The sequence below is a fragment of the Ipomoea triloba genome, chromosome 9 (genome assembly GCF_003576645.1).
Source record: "Ipomoea triloba cultivar NCNSP0323 chromosome 9, ASM357664v1".
Lineage (NCBI taxonomy): Eukaryota > Viridiplantae > Streptophyta > Magnoliopsida > Solanales > Convolvulaceae > Ipomoea > Ipomoea triloba.
In genome coordinates, this window is record NC_044924.1 from 28,842,025 (window position 1) to 28,865,633 (window position 23,609).

The window sequence follows — 23,609 nt, forward strand, 5'->3', positions numbered from 1 at the left end:
ATTTTTTCAAACCACATTTATTTCTATTATTTATTTTTGAATTGGCAGCCACATTTGAAGTGGGGCAGTGAACCAACCTTCTGAAATTATTGAGTTTCTGTCAGATTTTTCCAGATTGCTTTCACAAGAGGATGGTTACTGCAATATTCCTACACTGTAATTTCTACTAGCGAAAAAAAGAAAACAAAACAAAACACACCTACACACAAACACATTACTACATCGATAATCAATGGATTTAGATCAGATTAACATTGCAACAATCATCAATCGGAGATTAACATCCAAAAATATATTACGGATTGCATCCAAAAATAAAATAGAAGATAAAATTAGAGAATTAAGGATTCATAAGAACTAAAATTCATTGGATCTAGATCAGATTAACATTCCAACAATCATCAATCGGAGATTGATTCAAAATAGAACGCCCAATTTAAACCCTAATCATCAACCCTAGACCTAAACACCACCAAAATATACACCGGCGAAACCAAATTCTAACCGCCGAATCCGTACAGAGTGCGGCCCTGTCTCTTGAGAGCATAGACGACGTCCATTGCGGTGACCGTCTTCCGGCGAGCGTGCTCGGTGTAGGTAACAGCGTCGCGGATGACGTTCTCGAGGAAGATCTTGAGGACGCCGCGAGTTTCCTCGTAGATGAGGCCGGAGATACGCTTCACTCCTCCACGGCGAGCCAGACGGCGAATGGCCGGCTTCGTGATGCCTTGGATGTTGTCGCGGAGGACCTTACGGTGTCGTTTCGCTCCTCCCTTTCCCAAACCCTTACCGCCCTTTCCACGCCCAGACATCTTCGGAAAATTCGCTGTTGAAATCTAACCTTTCAAACAATTTTGATTGCTCTGTAAATTGACTGAGATTTAGGAAGGTTTATATAATGAAGTGAAGTCGAGAACAAACCGTTGGATTGGTGTTGATAATTGACGGTGAGAGATAGAGATCTGTGTGATGCGGATTAAAGCACTTTACGCCGTTGATAGTATGTTAAGCCCTTCTCCAGTAATATAAATTTTTGTGTGGGTTTTGAAGAATTTTTGTAAGTGTGATTAGAAAAGAGAATGTGGGATGGAGAAAAAAAAAAGAAAAAAATAAAACAAAATATAAAACTGAAAAAGGAAAAATAAAAAAACAAAAAAAATATTGAAATTTACGCGCCTCTGGGAGCGTGCAGTGCACGCGCCCTCTGGGTGCACAACTTGTGCGCAACGCGCTCAAACTCGTCTTGATTAAATAGAAATGTGCCCCACAACTCTGATAAAATTCCTTTTTTGCAAGAGGTGCCAACACCTTCTCTCTCCTCCTTTATTACCCTTCCACCTCATCACATTTTTCTTAAACTTTGTGTAAAATCCCATTATTGGGGAAGGCCTAATCGACGGTCTAGAAATTGCCTTCTTGCGTGATGACGCGGATCGTGGTTTTTCGAAAAAGCAACAAAATCATAGTAATTATTTTATTCAACAAATATTTTTAAAAATAAAAATGAAAAAAAAGAAGGCAACTAAGCAAGCTGCCTTCGACTCGTCTATGTTTGGAGGCGTCCGGACCAACATCTCTAATCTTATATCAACTTCTCTAATCGAAAAGTTGGATGACTTCTTTTCTTTTTTAATATAAATAATCTAAATTATCTTAATGTAAACATAGGGATAGCAATGGGTCGGAACTACATCCATCATCCAACCCACCTTATATTTTCTTCACCTAACCTCACCCCCAACATGCATTGAGTGGACTTGTTCAAAACCCACCACCACACCATTGGATAAGGGTGCCCACTAAGGGTACCCACCACTTATCATCTTATTCATATTTTTTTTTTTTTTGAAAACAAACCATCAAAACTTTCATTAAAGCAAATGCACAATACAAGAAGGAATAGATGAAATCCAACAATTAGGACCAGTTTGCGAACTAGCAGCTCTAGCTAAGGCATGAGCACACTTATTCACTGATCTAGGAACAAACTCAAAAGACACTGATTCAAAGTGTCGACTTAAAACCTTACAGGCACCTATAACACATCCAGCATAAGACCAATCAGCTCCCGAACCATTAAGCAAAGAACATACCATCTGGCAATCCGAATAAACCTTGATTTTGGTATAGCCTTTATCTTCAACCCAAGAAAGTGCTTCTTTAACCGCTAAAGCTTCCGCGAGGTGGGCGTCGTTCATGCAACGTAAAGAACCATACCGAGCGGCCAAGAAAATGTCAACCGAATTCAAGAGCACACAACCGAAGAAAGCCTGATTAGCATTTGTGGTGACTGCTGCATCTACAAACACCTTAATATCATCAGTATGCCCAATAGATCCAGCCTGAACCGAATGCATCATAGCAGGAGCAGCCAGTGTTCCACTCGTCAGGCTTTGCCAAGCTTCCAAAGTACGGTAAACCTCCTGCACAACATTACTCAAATGCCAAGGTTTGTTACTCCACACAGATTCATTGCGTGCCCTCCACACACACCACCAAACAGCAACAGCCCGTAGTTTAAAAGAAGCCTCACCATTAGATAATATATCCAAGAGCCAAGCTATGCAATCGTCTCCTTGATCCGGTATGTGGTCATTCATTATTGTCTGCCAAAGGGGAACTACGCAAGCACAATCCTTCATTAAATGATCAAGAGTTTCGGCATGATTGCAGCAAAGAGGGCAAGCTACATCCACATCCACATGACGAACAAAGAGCGCAGTTAAGACTGGGAGTACCCTGCGCATGCAACGCCAAAGGAAATTATGAACAGCTGGGTAAACTTTTAAGTTCCAAATAAGACCCCATGAAGGATCACCAGAACTATCAGGCATAAAAGATAAAGCTCTGTACCCGTTCTTGACAGAATACATCTCCCTTATGTCACCCTTCCAGCACCATTTATCATCATACTGAACATTAACATGAATTTTTAAAATCAGCCCCACATCTCTCGGTATGAACATGGTATTCAGAAGCTCTACATTCCAATCAGATGCAACAGGGTGAATAAGATCACTTACTTTCATATCCGGATTAGAAGCAGACACAGGAGTTTGAATGAATGGATTACTTTCATCAGGAAGCCATGGTTGAGTCCAAATCTTGGTTTCATGACCATTTCCAATTCGCCTATAGGACCCCATACGTAACACCTCTTGACCAGCTAAAATCGACCGCCAACAATAACTTGGATTCGCCCCAATCTTTGCCTCAAGAAACTCATCCCTTGGATAGTACCGTGCTTTATATAATCGTGCAGCTAGGGATGTGGGATTAGTCATGAGTCTCCAACCTTGCTTTGCCAAGAGTGCCACATTAACACGAGTAAGAACCTTAAAACCGAGACCTCCCCTCGACTTGGGAGAACACATCGCACTCCAGGATAGCCAACGAATGCCACCGCCTGGATTACTACTTGAGCCCCATCAGAATTTATTCATGACTCGTTCAATCCTCTCACACAGTGTAACAGGGAGAAAATAGATGCTCATGGAATATGTGGGTAACGCCTGTGCTATACTCTTGAGTAGTACTTCTTTGCCGGCTTTGGATAGAATTTTTTTATTCCACCCGCTCAGCCGACCCATCAGTTTAGATTCAATATAAGAGAAAACTTCGCACTTATTTCTCCCAATGCCCATAGGTAGCCCCAAATATCGGCCAATGTCATTAGATACAGCAACATTGAAAATGCTAGCCACAACAGCACGCACTGCTTCTGTGGTGTTCCGGCTGAACACCATACAGGACTTTGTGTAGTTAACTGATTGTCCGGACATCCTTTCATACTCCACTAAGCAACCCTTCACTGCCTCCGCCTCCTGGATAGTGGCTTTAAAAAAGAGCAAGCTGTCATCCGCAAAAAACAAGTGTGACACCCCAGGAGAACCTCTAGCAACAACACAGGGGGATATCAAGTTATGACGAACAGCTTTAGACAAGAGAAAAGATAGTCCTTCGGTACATAAGATAAACAAGTAAGGGGATAGAGGGTCCCCCTGTCGAAGCCCGCATGAAGGTTCAATAAAATCGGACAACTCACCATTAACACCCACCTTGTACCGAACCGTAGTGACACAACTCATAATCATACAAATCCATCTATGGTGAAAACCCATACGGCTCATAACAGCCTCAAGGAATGACCACTCCATCTTGTCATATGCTTTAGCCATGTCGAGCTTCAAAGCACACCACCCATCTCGTCCTTCACGCTTGCGGTTCATATAATGGATCACCTCTGAAGCAATCAACACATTATCAGTAATCAAACGTCCCGGCAAAAAAGCACTTTGACTCACCGAGATTGCTTGATCAAGAACCACCTTCAATCTGTTAGCCAACATCTTTGATAGTATCTTGTACAAGACATTGCATAAAGCAATTGGCCTGAGATCACTCATAGATACTAGAGTCGCCTTCTTCGGAATTAGGGTGATAAATGCATCATTAAAGCCCGGGGGAAAGAAGTCAGCATTCGCGCAATTAATAACGAATTGGGCTATTTCATCACTCATTTCGTCCCAGAAGTGCTGATAAAAGGCGGGGCTATACCCATCCGGACCTGGAGACTTGTCCGGGGCCATCGAAAATAGCGCCTCTTTTACTTCATCAATCCCAAATGGTCTAAGAAGTTGATCATTGTCAGCAGTATGGATTGACGGCATTAAACCATCCAAAGACTCTCCAAGAACCGCCCCCTTGGACGTAAAGATGTTCTGAAAATAATGCATGGCAAGCTTGAGAACGTCTTTCCCTTCAACCCACTGATTCGAATCATCCCGAAGTTTCACTATACGATTTTTCCTTTTCCTGGCCGAGGCGTACTAGTGAAAAAACTTAGTATTTCTATCACCTTTTAATAACCAGTGTTGCTTAGCTCTTTGGCGCCAATAGACATTCTGTTGATCAAGAAGAGAGCGTAACTTTGAATCTAACTGTCTCACCAGTGCTAATGCATGTGCATCACGTCTGTCTCGCAGTAAATTCAATTGGGAATGCAGCGATTCAATCTCTTTACCAATCCTCTTAGCAAAATCACCACCCCACTTCTTTAACTCATAACTGCATTTATCAAGCCGTACTGGCAATAGGTCACCCACAGAAGAGTTCCATGAAGAAATGGCAATCTCTTTACAACCAGTATCCGATAACCATGCGTTTTCAAACATAAAACGTCGGCGACTTCAAGCTAAACACACACAAGACAAACTTCTCACAGGGAGGAGAGGAAAACGCTCGCGAAAGAAGGCGAGAGAGAAAAATATATCTAAAATAATATTTAAATTACTTACACATTATAAAATCATAAAATTCATTAGTTATACTAAAAACAAAAAATAATAAAAATATTCAAATATAATAACTAAATTGTTAATTTTTAAAAATAAACTTAGTAGTTTAAATATAAAAAATAGTAAAAAGTCACCTAAAGTCATAGAAACTTTTATAATAAACTACATATTATTTTACTATTATATATATACATACACATACATGGTGGGTCAAGTGGGGTTCTAGGCGGGTTTTGTACATAGAATTCGAATCTAATCCGACCCACCGCGGGTTTACTTTTTAAAGACCCACCACCCACCATCACCCAAAAAAACTCGACCCATGCGATGTGGATTCGGATGGATATCCATGGGGATGATTGAAATTGTCATTCCTACGTAAACAATGTAACTAGTGATTATTGAAAATTTAGGGTGTGTTTGGTTCATGGGTTTACACAATAGGATGTGAATCAAAATCATAGTTGGTTCACAATTTTTTAAAATACAACTATGAGATTTTTTGAGTTTAACTGACTTTGTTACAATGCAGTATCGACCTACTAAAGCACGAAGAGTCAACAGTTGCCTAAACTGAGGCTCGAAGCCACTCCCATCATCCATGTGCGAGGGTAAAGCGGAACACCGAGTGCCACTAGACCACAAGCTCTTTGGCCACAACTATGAGATTTGATTACCCTTTCAATTAAAAACCTCATTTCCTAATTTAAAAAGGTATCATTTCATTTATTGGTAATATGATTTTTAAGTTTGGATTAGTGTTTTTGAATTTTTGTTTTGATTTGTTTGTTTATATTGATACTTTGAATGTCATTATATTATGATCAATTATTTTGATTTTTTATATTTTGATTTTTAAAACCTGTATTCCCATTATAGGGCCATACATAACCAAACACTAATATTGGAATCATTCCAATTCCACTCTACTACCAAACATGCAAAATACTTTCACCAAAACTCATACCATTACAAAGTATTTGATTCTCATTCCGATTCCAACTTTCATGTGCGAACCAAATACACCCTTAGTTTAATTGCGTGTAAAATGATCACTGTGAGGTAATGTTTTGAGTGTGGACCACTTTTAATTTGGGTCAAGATCAATGTTGATTCAGGTTCTCCTAATAAGATGTTTAATTAGATATATTATGCACTCAAATTGATTTCAATATCAGTTGACCTACTCGACTTCCATGTCATTAGGTAAGAATACACTAAGAGAGAGAAGAGAGTGAGAGAAAAAGAAAAAAATTAAAAAAAAAAAAAAAGGGGGAAAGCTGATTTCTGACACAAAAGACTCTCTCTCCATATTGAGCTCCAATGGGTTTTCTTCTCTCTCTTTGGGTTCATAAAAAAACCAATGTATTACAGGAGTAAAAAAAACACTCTCCATATTCTCTATCCTCTACATCACAAGGGATCCCACAAAAAATCAGTGTTGAAAAATCCCGCCTAGTGTATCACCTTAAATAGTGGTTTAGGCGCCTGGTCAGCTAGGCGACCGCCTAAGCTTTGCCTAGACCGCCTAAGCACCGCCTAGGTCGCTTAGGCGCTGACCGCCTAAGCCTACTAGGCACCAACTAAACCTCATATGCACCGACTAGGCTGCCTAGTCGGCTGATTAACTATTGTTCTTTTTTTTAATGGGTTATTTCACTCAAAACAATATCGTTTTGAGCGAATTAACCCTAAATTCTGCAAATTCTAGATATTTTTTAGGTTAATATTTAATATTTTAGTATTACCTATTAAAGTATTATATGATTTATAATTATTAGTCTTTAAAAAATTAAAAATACTTAAAGGAATTTTTAACAAAAAATACACGGGCGCCTAGGCGCTAGGTGTTCCCCGAGCACCTATCGATTTTTTCAACCATACAAAAAACCAACAAAAAACTTATGATATAGATGCTCTTACCAACCTATTTGTCAATAGACTTGCTAACCTAAACAATAGTATACTTCTTGAACATCATTGCTAAATGTTAGTTTTATTATTTCCTCATGTAATTCTTTCTTCCCTAATATTAGTGACGGTAAATATGTTACCAGTATATTTTGAGTGTTATTAGTATCAGTGTTTGAGTGTGATGTGTAAGTACAATTAGTAGTTAGTACAGCAGACAAGTGAGCAACCACGGCTTAGGTGCCACAACGTAGATCTGTGTATTAGTGAGAGTGAGTGAGTACAAAAGTGAGCAACCACGGCTTAGGTGCCACAACGTAGATCTGTGTATTAGTGAGAGTGAGTGAGTACAATATTTTCGTGTTGTGTATCATCAATGAAGCCCCCCTCTCCTCTACAATAGGGCTCCTCTTATACTTGAGATACGACTCTTTGTGACCTGTAATGGTTGTTCAATGATGGTGAGCCTTCAATGGTAGTGGAGGGGTTGATAGTGATTGTGAGAAGTAACTCCTCTTCAATGTGTTGACCACTCCTCTTCAATGTGTCGTCTTTGTATAACGGGTGACCGTTGATTGCCTTCGGTCAGTGCTGGTGGTCGGGTCGAATGCTGCTTGCCTGATTACTCTGTCACCAGTCCCCTCACTCCCTAGCCAACGAGAGTGGTTGAGGTGGTTTGGGAGTAATGACTTGCGTAAAAATTGTTTTTGTTTGTGTTTTTTTTTTTTTTGCCAACGTGGCGGTCAAGGCTGCCTCGACCAAGAGTGGCCGAGGTCGGCCGCGGCAAAGAGTAGCTGAGGTCGGGCCTCGGCCAAGAATAGCCGAGGCCACGCCTCAGCTAAGACTGGCCGAGGTTGGCCTTGGCCACACCTCGACCCAATTCCATTTTTTTTTGCCGTTTTTGCGTGCGAGCTCACCTCGACCGGTCGTAGGCCCGGTCGAAGATCCACTCTCCCGTTAGGTAGCTAGTGAGATCGGATCTCGTGCCGCCCCTAAGGGACTAGAATGTGGTGTTTTTTTAAACTAAGCCTTCAGCTTGACTCAGAAAAACACTCTCTCATTAGGTAGCTAGCGTCGGATCTCTTGTCGGCCCTAAGAGAATAAAGTGTGGTGTTTTCGTAACAAAGCCTTGAGCTTTAGCTTGAAAGCACCCTCCCGTTAGGTAGCTAGCGAGATCAGATCTCGTGCCGGCCCTAAGGGAATAGAGCTTCCCGTCAGGCAGCTAGCGAGATCGGATCATGTGTCGGCCCTAAGGGAATAAAGCTTATTTTATTTTATTTTATTTTATTTTTACGAAATTAGTCACGGCGGACCATGACCACTAGGTGCACTGAAAATTGAGGACGCCACTTGAGTAGGCGATGCCACTTGAGGAGGCGATGTCGTGGATGAGGAGGCGACGCCACTTGATGAGCAGGGGCCGCCGGAGGAAGCAACGCCTTGGATGTGGAGGCGACGCCATTGAGGATGTGACACTACTTGTTGAGCAAGACGCTGCTTGAAGAAGGCGACGCCGTGGATGCGGAGGCGACACCATTGAGGATGCGATGCCATTTGATGAGCAAGGGCCGCTAGAGGAGGCAATACCGTGGATAAAAAGCACCAAGGCGGCCTTCTTTTGTAATATGTAGAGTTGTGCCTGAGATTTGGCCTCAGCTCTCAACGAGAGCACCAATGACGGTAAATATGTTACTGGTATATTTTGAGTATTATTAGTATCAGTGTTTGAGTGTAATGTGTAAGTACAATGAGTAGTCCGTACAGCAGACAAGTGAGCAACCACGATTTAGGTGCCACAACGTAGATCTGTGTATTAGTGAGAGTGAGTGAGTACAATATTTCGTGTTGTGTATCATTAATGAAGCCCCCCTCTCCTCTACAATAGGGCTCCTCTTATACTTGAGGTACAACGACTCTTTGTGACTTGTAACGGTTGTTCAATGATGGTGAGCCTTCAATGGTAGTGGAGCGGTTGATAATGATTGTGAGAAGTAACTCCTCTTCAATGTGCTGACCACTCCTCTTCAATGTGTCGTCTTTGTATAACGGGTGACCGTTGGTTGTCTTCAGATCAGTGCTGGTGGTCGGGTCGAATGCTGCTTGACTGATTACTCTGTCAATTAGTATCCTAATCTTGTATATGAAATGAAGCTACCATGTATGTATTAGGATTTTAGTAATAATGTAATATATAAGGGACGTTACAATATGTTGAGAGTGGTGCAGAAATGAGATTTGGCTGCTAAAGAGGACTGGTGCAAAAAAAAGGAACTTTAGTCTAACCTTGTAGAAGATGTGTGTTCTAGAAGTTCATACAGGAGTCTGAAGCAACGAGAGTTGTGTTGTTATCAAGACATGAGGGATCCTATGGCATGACCGCATGAAGGAGTTGTGTTCATTAATTTTTTGCTCTTGAACAGTGTCAATAGATGCGGAGAGNCAAAGAGTAGCTGAGGTCGGGCCTCGGCCAAGAATAGCCGAGGCCACGCCTCAGCTAAGACTGGCCGAGGTTGGCCTTGGCCACACCTCGACCCAATTCCATTTTTTTTTGCCGTTTTTGCGTGCGAGCTCACCTCGACCGGTCGTAGGCCCGGTCGAAGATCCACTCTCCCGTTAGGTAGCTAGTGAGATCGGATCTCGTGCCGCCCCTAAGGGACTAGAATGTGGTGTTTTTTTAAACTAAGCCTTCAGCTTGACTCAGAAAAACACTCTCTCATTAGGTAGCTAGCGTCGGATCTCTTGTCGGCCCTAAGAGAATAAAGTGTGGTGTTTTCGTAACAAAGCCTTGAGCTTTAGCTTGAAAGCACCCTCCCGTTAGGTAGCTAGCGAGATCAGATCTCGTGCCGGCCCTAAGGGAATAGAGCTTCCCGTCAGGCAGCTAGCGAGATCGGATCATGTGTCGGCCCTAAGGGAATAAAGCTTATTTTATTTTATTTTATTTTATTTTTACGAAATTAGTCACGGCGGACCATGACCACTAGGTGCACTGAAAATTGAGGACGCCACTTGAGTAGGCGATGCCACTTGAGGAGGCGATGTCGTGGATGAGGAGGCGACGCCACTTGATGAGCAGGGGCCGCCGGAGGAAGCAACGCCTTGGATGTGGAGGCGACGCCATTGAGGATGTGACACTACTTGTTGAGCAAGACGCTGCTTGAAGAAGGCGACGCCGTGGATGCGGAGGCGACACCATTGAGGATGCGATGCCATTTGATGAGCAAGGGCCGCTAGAGGAGGCAATACCGTGGATAAAAAGCACCAAGGCGGCCTTCTTTTGTAATATGTAGAGTTGTGCCTGAGATTTGGCCTCAGCTCTCAACGAGAGCACCAATGACGGTAAATATGTTACTGGTATATTTTGAGTATTATTAGTATCAGTGTTTGAGTGTAATGTGTAAGTACAATGAGTAGTCCGTACAGCAGACAAGTGAGCAACCACGATTTAGGTGCCACAACGTAGATCTGTGTATTAGTGAGAGTGAGTGAGTACAATATTTCGTGTTGTGTATCATTAATGAAGCCCCCCTCTCCTCTACAATAGGGCTCCTCTTATACTTGAGGTACAACGACTCTTTGTGACTTGTAACGGTTGTTCAATGATGGTGAGCCTTCAATGGTAGTGGAGCGGTTGATAATGATTGTGAGAAGTAACTCCTCTTCAATGTGCTGACCACTCCTCTTCAATGTGTCGTCTTTGTATAACGGGTGACCGTTGGTTGTCTTCAGATCAGTGCTGGTGGTCGGGTCGAATGCTGCTTGACTGATTACTCTGTCAATTAGTATCCTAATCTTGTATATGAAATGAAGCTACCATGTATGTATTAGGATTTTAGTAATAATGTAATATATAAGGGACGTTACAATATGTTGAGAGTGGTGCAGAAATGAGATTTGGCTGCTAAAGAGGACTGGTGCAAAAAAAAGGAACTTTAGTCTAACCTTGTAGAAGATGTGTGTTCTAGAAGTTCATACAGGAGTCTGAAGCAACGAGAGTTGTGTTGTTATCAAGACATGAGGGATCCTATGGCATGACCGCATGAAGGAGTTGTGTTCATTAATTTTTTGCTCTTGAACAGTGTCAATAGATGCGGAGAGGTGGTCTTAGTGTATAAATGTTTGTGTCATTGAACTTAATTATGCTTAATACATTGATTTTGATTTGGACTGGTGCCTCGTAGATTCAACTGTGTTAACATCTTGTGTCTCGTTCATCTTTTCGACATTATGTTTCACTACATGTTTCTGTGCTTTATGGTTCTGGACTCTAGAGTAGATACAAGAACTTCAATCTCATATAATATTCCTGACAGTTCGTTTGGAGTCATCTGATTCAATCCACTCAAGAGTATAAATTTTCAATCTAAATATGTCAACTCTTATGTCACGTCAATGACTTATACGAGTCATGATCGACCTTTGTGTCCAACCAATAGATGTCACGTCAACTATGTAAATAGTTTACCATCATTATGCCCCCATGCCACTTATTATAAAATTAACATTCTACCTCGTGGGCGTGGAGGGAAGGGGGCTTATAATCCCATCTTGCACCATGCCTACCATGGATTCATAACCTCACCTTTTATATTTATTGTAGGTTGGGATGTATACTATTTAACAATAATAGTAAATTTTAGCTTAACCCAACTCAAAAATGTTTGTAACTTTTTTTCCCTTTGATACTATTTTTGTACTATTCACTCTTGTTATGTAAGCTGACATTAGTCAATTTATGTTAAGAACACTGTAAGTTAGATTTTGATGATACCAAAAGCGTTAAGAATTTTTATTTTAAAATTAGGAATATGGATAGTAACTTAGCGAACAATTCACTTGATTTTCCTTGGCTCTTTCCATCCTTTCTACCTCTCAATCTATTACCTTTGCTATCGCCTCTTCTACTTAATAAATAGTTTTCACTTGAAATTCGTTTTCTCCTACTACTCATTCTACTTGTCATTTTGTTCATCATCTTCCACCATTCCTTCTATCCATTTTGATTGTCTCCATTAAGATTCGAACTCAAGACTTCCATCTCTTCTCCTTCTTCTCATTTCCGTTCATCTTCTTCTACTTTTATTCAAAAAAAAAAAATCTTCATTACAATTCAAACACAAGAACTTCCATCCTTTTTCCTTCTTCTCCTTTTCATTCATCATCTTCTACTTCTACTCAAAGAAACAATTTATCTTCATTAGGATTCGAACACAAGTACTTCAAATCATGCTACCATCTCTTCTACTCCTTGAGTTTTGACTTTGACTTGTATATCTCTTCTATATCATTTGTTATCAACTTTGCTACTCCAAACAAGTTGTTGGCTCTTGGATTTAAACTTTAGATCTCAATTGTGCTTCCGCCTCTTCTACTTGGATTTGACTTTGACTTATGCAACCCTTCTACCACCTTGGCTATTAACCTTGCTTTTCCTCCTTAGAGAAATAAATCTCTTGCCACATTTGAAAAATAAAGACTTAATACCTAAAATGGTTCCTCAATTATAGCGAAATTCATAAATTGATCCTCAACTATCAACTTTAGCAAATTAAGTCATCAACTATTCAATCTTTAGTCAAAAAGGTCCTCAACTATTCAATAACTATCACATTCAAATAAGAATGAGAGTTGGCAACCTTAGTATTCAAAGAAAAGATTTAGAGTAGTGAAGTGAGAGAGCAAGGAGCACCAAAGATAAATCAAGCTAAAGACTTTAACATCAAACTTGAAGATTCAACGCCAAATCATTAGTTGGAGAAACATGAACAATCATTTGTGTTCAAACCAACTTCCTCTACTTAGGTTTAGTTTTAAAAAAAAAAAAAAAATTGTGAAAAGCCTAGACACATAAGGCCAGTTTTGTGATCAAAGTGTAAGTGACCTCTTTTATACTATTCAATATAGTGCAAACCTACTTGGAATTTAAGAAAAAGAGTAGATGTAGGTTGGATTTTTGCCAAACCACATAAAAAATCTCTTTCACTCTCTTAACTTATTGTCATTTACTTTCAAGTACTTTGTACTTAACAAACCGAACCTAAATTTTGACAAGATCAAATATGTGAAAATAAAAGGACTAAGGTTGCAAAAATCACTAGGAGTTCCTTGATGCCTAGGGGCGCTTAGCGGCTACACACCCTTTTTTTTTTAAGATTTGATACACCCTTTTTTTTTAAGATTTGATACCAAAACTTCTGTAGTATTATTAAATCAAAGCTGAGGGCTGAGTAAAGTGTATTCTGGGGAGTTGAGTCCCAAAAGTAAGTATCAGGTTAAGAGCCTGCCACCCTAGCTAACGTGTGGATAATCAAGTTCAATGATCTCCTAAAAAACAAGTAAAAGAAGCTAACAATAATGCCACGTATGATAGTTCCTTGCTCCTTCAAGTTAAGGTCATTACTGCATTGGCATAGTCAAATTCTAAGTTGAATGAAGTAATACCGTGCCTCTTTAGTCATAAGACACTAGTACAGAGTTGCACATCTGCCACTGTTGTAAATGACTATATATATATATATATATATATATATATATATATATATATATACATAAAAATCATCACTTTAACACAATACTATCATCAAAATACAATACTATCTTCAAATTAAAACACAATAGTTTTATTAATAAAACAAAAGTTAGGGCTAGAGCTCTAATGCAAGCTCTTTGTATAAGTGAGAAACAACAGCCTGTTGCCTACCCTTCTCAACAGAAGTACAAGCTTGCTTGGTCACTTCTAAGTCATGAAGGGTACAATTACGGTTGAAAAATGTGAAATACAATATTATTAGTTACACACAGTAGAAGTGTGGACTATAGAGATTCAGTTCATTATAGGAACATCAAGGAGCCTGAAATATATTCCACCATTTTCCTGCATGGTTTACTCTTCAATGACATTGAGAGTGGTGATAGCTTTACTTTGTTCTTCATTGACAAATTAAAGGATTTCTTCCGTTCTTTTTCAAGCTTCATAACCAAAAACAATGTATAAGGAACCTCATAATTTATCTTAATCAGCACTTTGGGTTGTAATCTAATATTGATACCTGAGCCTCCAACTTTGCTTCTCTGTAAAGATACTTGTTCAATGCATGCACGGCGTTTGCGCTCTTCTTCAAGCAACCAGTCATTTGTGATTATTAACAGTACACCAACTAACCCTATGGTTACACACCATATGATTTAACTAATGTTCTTAATCTTTAGCACATCAAAAGATAACAAATCATCAGCTTGGGAAGAGACACATGCATTGTGATTTGATGTCAATAGGGAAAATTATATGCACATATTCAATTATATCTACAGCCCACTGGACATTCTAAGAAAGCCCACATGATCAAGTCAGAATGAAGCGGGGCTAAGTGAGAATTGAGTTATTTGACATTAACCATTTTGATGATCACGAATATGAAGGGTATGATTTCAAACAAAAAGATTTCAGATGAACCCTGAAGTTATTCTGTCTCATAAAATGACAAGCCCCTGCCCCCTATATTCGCCTCAATTGAACATTTAGTTTATTCCCAACAAATAAGCAAAAGTGAAAAGCTATGCATTCTCAGAGACTTCCATCAAAACCTCAGGGATTTGGTTGCATAAAAACCTGAATTGTCTGAAAATAAATTTATCCAGATGCTAAACAGAAACAAGGACAATGAGATGATCAATTTTTGGAGAAGTGGGTAAAAACACAAGCTGGAAGATATTGCTTTCTGGCTTAAGAAAGTGGGAATCTAGTGGAGTAATTTTTTTTTTCTTTTCTTGAAGCGGCATCCCAAGAGATTTCAACCAAATACTATAAATAGCTAGGCAATAGTTATGCATATTTATTTTCTATGAACTTCAAACAGATACGACAAAATCACAACTAGTCGGTGTATTGTATTTAGTTTTATAATGCAAAAATCCGATGATCACGACAAATAATTATGATTAACCAGCAAGTATGAAGCAGCACTAAAGCACTTAGGTCCATTTTAACAAAATTATAATGCATGAAACAACTTGTGTCTTGTGACTAGGGAGCAGGTAAGGATGGTGCAGCAAGGCAAAGGGTGAAAATCTCGTGCACATAATACCTTTTCAACAGAAAAACGCACCCAAATCAGACCATGATCTTAGTCAATGAGTCATAAGTTTAAAAAACTAGAAGATGTTTCACTCATTAAAATCTAAAATCAGTGAAAATCATGTAATGAAATACGGGTTATGCAAGGTAATCAACATTCGAACATGATTCACAAGACACATTTATTCATTAATCACTCCCTTGTCTGATTATTTAGAAGGAATAGGGCGTGTAAGTAATCCTAAGTATATTTTGGGATACAGCCATAAATGATAGTGGGCATAAATAGGATGGTTAGGGTCTTTGCCAAAGATCTTAAATGCTATTTAGAAGACATTATAATTCTAAGGGCATTAAAAAAAAAAACAAATTTTGATAAGAATACTTATACTTACTAATCACAATTAAACACAAATTCTAATCACTCCATCTCACTCTAATTTACTGCAGAAACTATCAAACCCAGTGAGTCTAGCCATCTTTCCTCAATATAAAATTATCACAACATTAAACAAGCATTTTCCATGATTCAACAATGCTACAGATGATAATGTCAAAGAGAAAATTACAATAATAAGACCACATTTAAAAGTATTAAATTATTTACCGTGTTCTGTCCCAAAGGAGCCCGAAGAGCAAGCTGATCAAACGTCAAACATTCACCACCAGCCTTCTCAATCCTAGCCCTTGCGGTTTTGGTGAACCTCAGAGTGCAGACCTTCAATGCTGGTACCTCATAGGCTCTCACATCATCCGTGATAGTACCCACCAGGACCACAATCTTGTCCTCCTATAGACACAAACCAAAATATGCTGAAAGCCAACCACCGATTGCATACATTGGCACATACACCCAAATATGAATACACAAAGGAAATACCTTTCCACACATGAAAGAGATCAGCCTTGAGAGAGACAGCGGAGGCTTGTTGGTCCATATTTTCGTATCATAACCATACTGATCCATCCTTTTTCCCAGTCCGCTTATTAAAATGTCACGCCCTGCTAGTATACTCTGCCAACAGAAGCTTGGGGAGTTGCCCGCGTCAGCTTCCAGAAACAAGGACTGTGGGAAGTACATGGCTTTATATACTCTTCCAACTAGGCTATCAGGCATTGTGAAAATTCACCACCCTTGCTTGGTTAAATGCATGAAGGTCCATAAATCCCAATCCTCCAAAATTTGGTCAGTGCATTCTCAAAGCAAAAGATTTTGTGTATTCCCACCCTCCCTCTCTCACCTGCAGATAGGTTGACAAATAGAGCCGAGTGATCTGAGAAGGACATATGGATATTCAAGACTTTGGTCAGTGTTAGTGCATATTACCACAGATCAGTATAGGAGAAAAAAAGGAATAATAGTTAATCATCGGCCACCTAGTCCACCACGACATAGTCAGCTCCTATGCAAAATGATTTAAACTTTAAAGTATCATTTTGTGAAGAAGATGATTTGGCACTAAACAAAAAGTTGCAGTTAGTAGTTCTTCAGGATAGTGGTATACCCAGTGGCTTATTTTAATGTCTTTTATTTTACAATATTAATACATAGTAGTAAAGATAAATAAAATTCAAAATTTCAAACTAATAATCAAAATTCAATTGAATTAGCAAAGATCTTACACAAAAGCTACTCAAATACGAAATGGAATATGAATTGCTGAAGTTTGACTTTTAATTCGTATTTCATTTGAATCATTTCATGTCTGTATAGAAAGTTTGATATGCCTTCACATAAATAATATTGTAATAATGCTTCACTGTATTTTCTACTAGAAGAAAAAAAAAACATACACGCACACTGAAATATATTACGGATTGCAACCAAGAATAAAATTAAGTAAACTGAGAACTCATAAGAACTGAAATTCAGTAGATTGAAATCAGAGTAACATTGAAACAATCAATCTGAGATTAATTCAGAACAGAACGCCCAATCTAACCCTAACCATCAACCCTAGACCAAAACACCACCAAGATATACACCGACGATTTCGAAACCTAACCGCCGAATCCGTACAGAGTGCGGCCCTGTCTCTTGAGAGCATACACGACGTCCATTGCAGTGACCGTCTTCCGGCGAGCGTGCTCAGTGTAGGTAACAGCGTCGCGGATAACGTTCTCGAGGAAGATCTTGAGGACGCCGCGAGTCTCCTCGTAGATGAGGCCGGAGATACGCTTCACTCCACCACGGCGAGCAAGACGGCGAATGGCCGGCTTCGTGATGCCTTGGATATTGTCCCGGAGAACCTTACGGTGACGTTTAGCTCCTCCCTTTCCCAAACCCTTACCGCCCTTTCCACGCCCAGACATTTTCAGCAAATTCTTCTCTTCTTCGCTAAGGAAATCTGACCTGACTTTTGATCGCGCTGTTAAATTATAGAGATTTCGGGAGATTTATATAACGAAGTCGAGTGGAGAACAGCCGTTGGATTTTTTATGATAATTGACGGTGAGAGATAGAGATCTGCTTGATGCGGTTTGGAGCTTTTTAACGCCGTTGATAGCATTTGAATCGACGGTGTACAGATTGCCTCATGCGTGATGACGCAGATCGTGGTTTTTTGGAAGCGTGAGGTGGTCCCGCGTGTTTGGATTTTGAATTTGGGAAATTAGGTAAACAGAGTAAAAATTTTCGAAAAAGCGGCAAAGTTTATAGAGTGAAATTTTTTAATATTTATATCTTGTAGTAACTATTATCTGTTAAATTTAAATTTTATAATTTAATAGTAAATATTTGTACTCCGTATTTTATAATAATTATATCTCAGTATCTAAAAACATAATAAATGTGAATAAACGTTATAGCCCATATTTATGTCTGATTTTTCCATTAAGGTTTTTTTTTACGTTATGCTATAAAAGTTGTACTACGTAATATTTTGGACAAATATAACACTACCGTTATAACTTCCGTTATCTTTTCCACTATTGTTATTATGCACATGCATCCACCATATATTTTCTTATCTTCTTCAATAACAATGATAATATATACACATTAAATATTAGAGTTATATGTTAGTTATTTTTTAAAATATAAATATCCAATTTATAAAAATATTTTACATTATTATTATTATTTACTATAATAAAATTTAAATAAATTTAAAATTTTAATACAAACTACTAATATTGTGCACTTATTTTTTGCGCATCGTGCATAAGAAAAACTAGTATATTTAATAAGTGGAGAAAGATTATTTTGTCAATTGACACCATGTCTCTTTGTAAATATCTAAAGTTAAATAGTGTAAAAATAAAATTAATTTTATGTACAGTACAAATTCAAAATCTTAACCATTCATTTTGAGATGATACCGGATATAAGAGTCATAAGCAACGGTCATCTCTTTATGATTTTTCTTAATAATTATAATTATCTACAATATTATTAATTTAGCTAAATCCCGTATAATTATAACATCTCTAGTAGTTGGCTAGAGATGTTGAAGTTTGATAATTAAGTACTCTAGTTACTACTTGTTTAACTGACCAATATGGGAAAAACATGTGTGTTTGCATTCGTATAATTGTATACATACTGATGGATTTAATTAGCCCGGGTAGCCCGAATCAATAAACCCGATAAGATTATAGGGGGTATGACAAGTAACGGATCAAAGTGTACCTCGGAGGTATTTTGTATATTGAATAATGGATAAAGCTATTACGAGATTGAAAATAACAAGACAAGAATGCCGTTAGGACAAAGTATGAAGAAGATGTCTCAATAGGACAATGTCGCATGTTTTTATACTAATTCCTAAGCCTAACCGCTCGGAGGAAACCACTCTAACGGCCTAGGACCGAGTCTTGCGCCGAGAAGACCGCGTCCAATCGGGACCCCGAGGCCGTGGGCGAGTCCGGGGCTCGTCCAAGACGACCCCGGGGTCGACTCATGGGCCGGGGTTGCCCCTGAGTCGACCCCGAGGGGTCAAATCATGGGCCGGGGTCGCCCAAGTCGAGCCCGAGGGGTCAACTTGGGCCCAATACGGCCCAGTCGTGTGGGCCCGGGTTGGCCTTCCATTTCCGCTCCGGGGTTGACCCGTGGTAGACCCGGGTAGTATTTATCCATCATTAGTCCCCCACTCTCTGAGCTGCGAGAAGTCGTCAGCGAAAGAGAGTAGTTCAGCAATAAATCGCGCCCCAAGCCACGCTACCGCGCCTAAAATCATGGCCAAAATATTATCCATGCCCAAAAAATCGCCTCCAAATATTATCTCGCGCCACTCCCGGGTCGTCCGGAATTGTTATCGCAGTAGAAGTCTACAAGCAGATGAATTCCGAACCCCAAGTCATCCTTATCCCTTACTAGTACAATCCTATCATACTTCTTCCACTCCTACACCTTATAAAAAGGTCTTGGAAATCACAAAACACCTCCCACACTCAACCATCCCATCACCATCAATTCTCCTTACACTTGCTCCTCCCAACCATTTTTTCAAAATTCAAAAACACTTTTCACTTTCCCCCCTCTTTCTCTCTCTTCCCCCTCTATATAATCCCTCTCCTTTTCATTTTTCCACCCCCACACCAACACAAGACAACACAAAACTCTCCTCCTTCCCTATTTTCTTCCTTTTTTCCGGCGAGAGGAGCACGCTGCCGACTAGCTCCGTCTCCGCCGCGTCGTCGCCTCACCAGTCCGCCGCCGACCACGCAGGCAGAACGGATAGCCGGCCCGCCGCTGGACGCCGCCGAAACCGAAGCAGTCCACTGTCGCCGAGACCGCACCCCGAGCCACCGCTGTCGACCCCGAGGAGACCCGACGAGCCCGAGCAGTTGCCGTCGACCCCGGGCCACCACCGCGCACCCCGAGCCGTCACCCCCACGCCCAAGTCCGAGTTCTCCCCGTGTTTCACCTCAAGTTTCCACCTCGTTCCGTCTTAGAGTTGGGTTAGTAATCCCACTCCTTTTAGAGTTCCACGCGTTTCATTCCATTGCATGCCATTGTCTCCCCCCGACCCCTACGTAAGTTTGTTGGACTCGATTAGCTTCCTTGACTTGCCCATGGATAGTGACGACCCCATCCCCTTAGAGTTGTTTCCTCCTCCGCCCGCGGGGGTCTTTGTGCCGCCTCCACGTCCCCCTATAGCGGCCCGGCCTCTCCGGGCCATCGTGCCCAGTAGTCTCCCGGATCCTTTCCTTCGGACTAAATACACCGAGCTTGACTCCACTCTTCCAAGTGAGGTCACCGTCTCTATGGACGAGTATGACGTTGCGTGTGCCCGCTCGTTGTTCGGGCCCTCCGTAGAGATGGTAGTGCCTCCCCCCGGGAGTACCATCCTAGAGCCTCCATCGCCACACTTCTTTGGTGTCCATCTTATGTCCCTTAAGAGGGGCCTACGCTTCCCCCCTCCATCCTTTTGTTGTCAGTATACTTGACTACTATGGTTTCGCCCCGGGGCAACTAGTGCCGAACTCCCATCGTCTCCTAGTTGCTTTCTTGATTAGGTGTGCCAACACCGGCGCGACCCCGTCCCTCAACCTTTTCAATTACTACCTCAATATCGGGTGTTCCTCGGCCGCCCTTGGCAAGGGGTTTGCGGCTTTCTCAGCCCGTCCCAATAGGAAGATTTTCCATGAGCCCAAGACGTCCAATCACACTTGGAAACCCCAGTTCGTCTTCGTTTCCACCGGTCCTTCCCTCCCCTTCCGTGTCTCTTGGGCGGGTTACTTTTGCAAGCATAAGGCCCCGGCGACGGGTTCAGCTCGGCTCGGAGCTCGGGGCCACTCGATAGCGGTTCTTGACGGCAATTATATTGACGCCGCCGCGTTGGTGACGGAGGCGGCTTTGTCCGACCTTGGCTTTGAGCGCCACCCTCCTCCCCCACCCCGGGCTGCGGTGGAGGTCTTATCCGGCTCCGAGGGTGACCCCGACGATGATGCCGTCGACTCCGACGATCCCGCCTCGGCGGGCCTTGGCGCGGCCAACCCCGAGGCGGTCAACCTCGACGCCCCCGGTGTGGATTTTTCTTTATGTAGGTGCTTTCTTGATTATAATTGGGTGATGCTCATACTTGTCGTGAATGGTTTGTAGATATGGCCGGTCGTCCCTTGTCTTGCGAGGAGCTTGTGAACCGTGTGAAGTCACGTCCGGCTCACAAGTGGCAGAAGACGGGTGAGAGCAGCCGTGCGTGCCCGCCGCCACCCTCAGTCCCGCCCGCGCGTCATTCACGGAGTCGCGAGACCTCCCTGCCGACCTCGGCCTAGGCCTCCGTGGACCCTCCAACGTTAGCGGTCGACCCCCCACCCCGTGCGCCCTCCTCCTCCGTGTCAGATGTGAGGGTGGGGTGGCCCGTTGAGATCCCTCCGACCGTGTCCCTTCTCGAGGGTGATGTGCCTTTGGAGGCTGTCGCACGTCGTCTCATCTCCCCCCGTGATTCCAAGGTCCTCGAGGAGGGTTCTGGCCTCCGCTCTGCCTTCGAGGTAAGCCTAAGTGATACCTTTTCTCCTTGTGATTATATTATATTTTATTGACTAGTTTTTGTGCATGTTCCGCCTCTCCTTGTAGTTACTCTTTCGTCAGACTCTCCTGGAGGGTAATTTGAGGGCCGCCGAGGTCCTCTTGGAGGAGGAGCGGCGGAGGACCACCGACCTGAGCGAGGCGCTCGTGCTGCGAGACCGGGAGCTCCAAGAGGTATGCGCGCGGGAGAAGGCTCAAGCTGAGGAGATCAAGAGGCATGCCGAGGAGGCCAAGAGGTATGCTGCGGAGGCCAAGAAGCATGCAGATGAGCTCAAGGCGTGCCAGGAGGCTCTTATCCTCGAGATCCCACGCTACAGGGAGTCCGAGGTGTACCGGAGGGATGTTGAGAGCTACATCACCGTGCATGGGGAGGATGTTATCAGTGGATGGCTTGCCACCGAGGCCGGTCAGGAGCGTTTGGCCTCCGAGGGGGTATTGATGTATGACGTGGGCCAGTACACCATGCAGCGGGACCTATATGCTGCCCTCCGCCGCCGAGACGCGTCCTTTGATCCCACGGCTTGGGGTCTACCACCAGCTCTCGACAACCCCGACCCAGCTACCACGGCCAAGTCTGTCCAGCCAGCGGATGCCGCCGCCGAGCCCCGTTCATCATCTGCGCCTCAGTCGGCCGCCGCCTCGCCTACGCAGTTTGCTGACGACCTTCCGGACCTCTCCCTTGGTCTCGGGACTGCTGCTGCTGCCCTTCCTTTGGATCAGATTCACATCCCGGAGGGTATGGACGACCTCGCCCCTGCTACAGAGGCTGGGGCGACCTCCGACCCGCCTCGCGACTAGTAGACTTTGCCCTTTATTTTGTTCTGACGATGTGTAAGGGACCTTTTGTCTGTAGGCCCTCTATTTTGATATTTTGCTTATGCATAAGGGACCTTTCGCATGTTGGCCCTTCATGTTGATATTCTGTTGATGTATGCCGGACATCTCACTTGCATTTACGACCTTTTGCTGTCTTTTCTACTTGTGCCTTGTGTTCCTTTATAATTCTCCTTTATTTGCGTTGTTTCGGATTTCCCGTATTCGAGTGTCGAGTGGGCGAGGCACAAGGCCTCCATGGCAGAGTGCTGTTCGAACGATTCTGTGGGTTGAGGCCGAGGGCGTGGCCTCCCACCATCCCGGGGTCGGCCACTGCCTCGAGGTCGTCCGCACCGCCTCGGGGTCGTCCGTGGCCTCGGGGTCGTTCATGGCCTCGAGGTCGCCCTCCATCTTTTGGTTCCAAGTCTCACTTGTCTTTGTTTTGGTTCTTCAAAACCACGAGACTTGTGTTTTGCCTTCATGCCACGAAACTTGTGTTTCGCCTTCACGCCTAGTGCCCCGAGGTCGACCGCGCCGCCTCGGGTCGTCCATGGCCTCACTTGGATCATATACGCTCATGGAACTTGTGTTTCGCCTTCCCGCCTAGTGCCTCGAGGTCGACCGCACCGCCTCGAGGTCGTCCAGGGCCTCGGGGTCGTTTACGGCCTCGAGGTTGTCCTCCATCTGTTGATTCCAACTCTCACTTGGATCATATACGCTCATGGAACTTGTGTTTCGCCTTCCCGCCTAGTGCCTCGAGGTCGACCGCACCACCTCGGGGTCGTTCGGGCCTCGAGGTCGTCCTCCACCTTTTGGTTCCAAGTCCCACTTGGCTTTGTTTTGGTTCTTCAAAACCACGAGACTTGTGTTTTGCCTTCACACCTAGTGCCTCGAGGTCGACCGCGGTCTTAAAGCCGCCCACCTCCTCGGGGTCGTCCGCGGCCTCAGGGTCGTTCCTGGCCTCGAGGTCGTCCGGGGCGCGGGACTCCGGCTACGCACTTGCGCGCTCTTTTTTTTTTTTTTTTTTTTTTTTTTTTTTTTTTTT

At 42.5% G+C, this 23,609-nt stretch overlaps 3 protein-coding genes across 3 annotated transcripts; all 3 read right to left on the reverse strand.

Annotated features, from left to right (window-relative positions):
* Positions 1-302: 302 nt before the first annotated feature.
* LOC116029302 (histone H4) lies at positions 303-876 on the reverse strand. Its single transcript, XM_031271239.1, has one exon. The coding sequence runs from the start codon at positions 810-812 to the stop codon at positions 501-503; it is 312 nt and encodes a 103-aa protein (XP_031127099.1). The 5' UTR covers positions 813-876; the 3' UTR covers positions 303-500.
* A 12,927-nt stretch (positions 877-13,803) lies between these two features.
* On the reverse strand, positions 13,804-16,957 carry LOC116029452 (60S ribosomal protein L18-B-like). Its single transcript, XM_031271465.1, has 4 exons — positions 16,160-16,957; positions 15,887-16,069; positions 14,255-14,317; positions 13,804-14,174 (listed from the first exon to the last, which is right to left on the reverse strand). The coding sequence occupies exons 1-4, from the start codon at positions 16,394-16,396 to the stop codon at positions 14,037-14,039; spliced, it is 621 nt and encodes a 206-aa protein (XP_031127325.1). The 5' UTR covers positions 16,397-16,957; the 3' UTR covers positions 13,804-14,036.
* A 175-nt stretch (positions 16,958-17,132) lies between these two features.
* Positions 17,133-17,643, reverse strand: LOC116029453 (histone H4). Its single transcript, XM_031271466.1, has one exon. It carries the CDS (start codon positions 17,590-17,592, stop codon positions 17,281-17,283), a length of 312 nt encoding a protein of 103 aa, XP_031127326.1. The 5' UTR covers positions 17,593-17,643; the 3' UTR covers positions 17,133-17,280.
* Positions 17,644-23,609: the final 5,966 nt, after the last annotated feature.

Excerpts from the sequence above, each read along its gene's own strand:
- LOC116029302 (XM_031271239.1), bottom strand. The coding sequence starts at position 812 with ATGTCTGGGCGTGGAAAGGGCGGTAAGGGTTTGGGAAAGGGAGGAGCG.
- LOC116029452 (XM_031271465.1), bottom strand. The coding sequence starts at position 16,396 with ATGCCTGATAGCCTAGTTGGAAGAGTATATAAAGCCATGTACTTCCCA. Across the intron at positions 16,070-16,159 it reads TCTCTTTCATGTGTGGAAAG|GAGGACAAGATTGTGGTCCT; the intron begins GTATTTCCTTTG and ends TTGTGTCTATAG. Across the intron at positions 14,175-14,254 it reads AAGCAAAGTTGGAGGCTCAG|CTTGAAAAAGAACGGAAGAA; the intron begins GTATCAATATTA and ends TTGGTTATGAAG.
- LOC116029453 (XM_031271466.1), bottom strand. The coding sequence starts at position 17,592 with ATGTCTGGGCGTGGAAAGGGCGGTAAGGGTTTGGGAAAGGGAGGAGCT.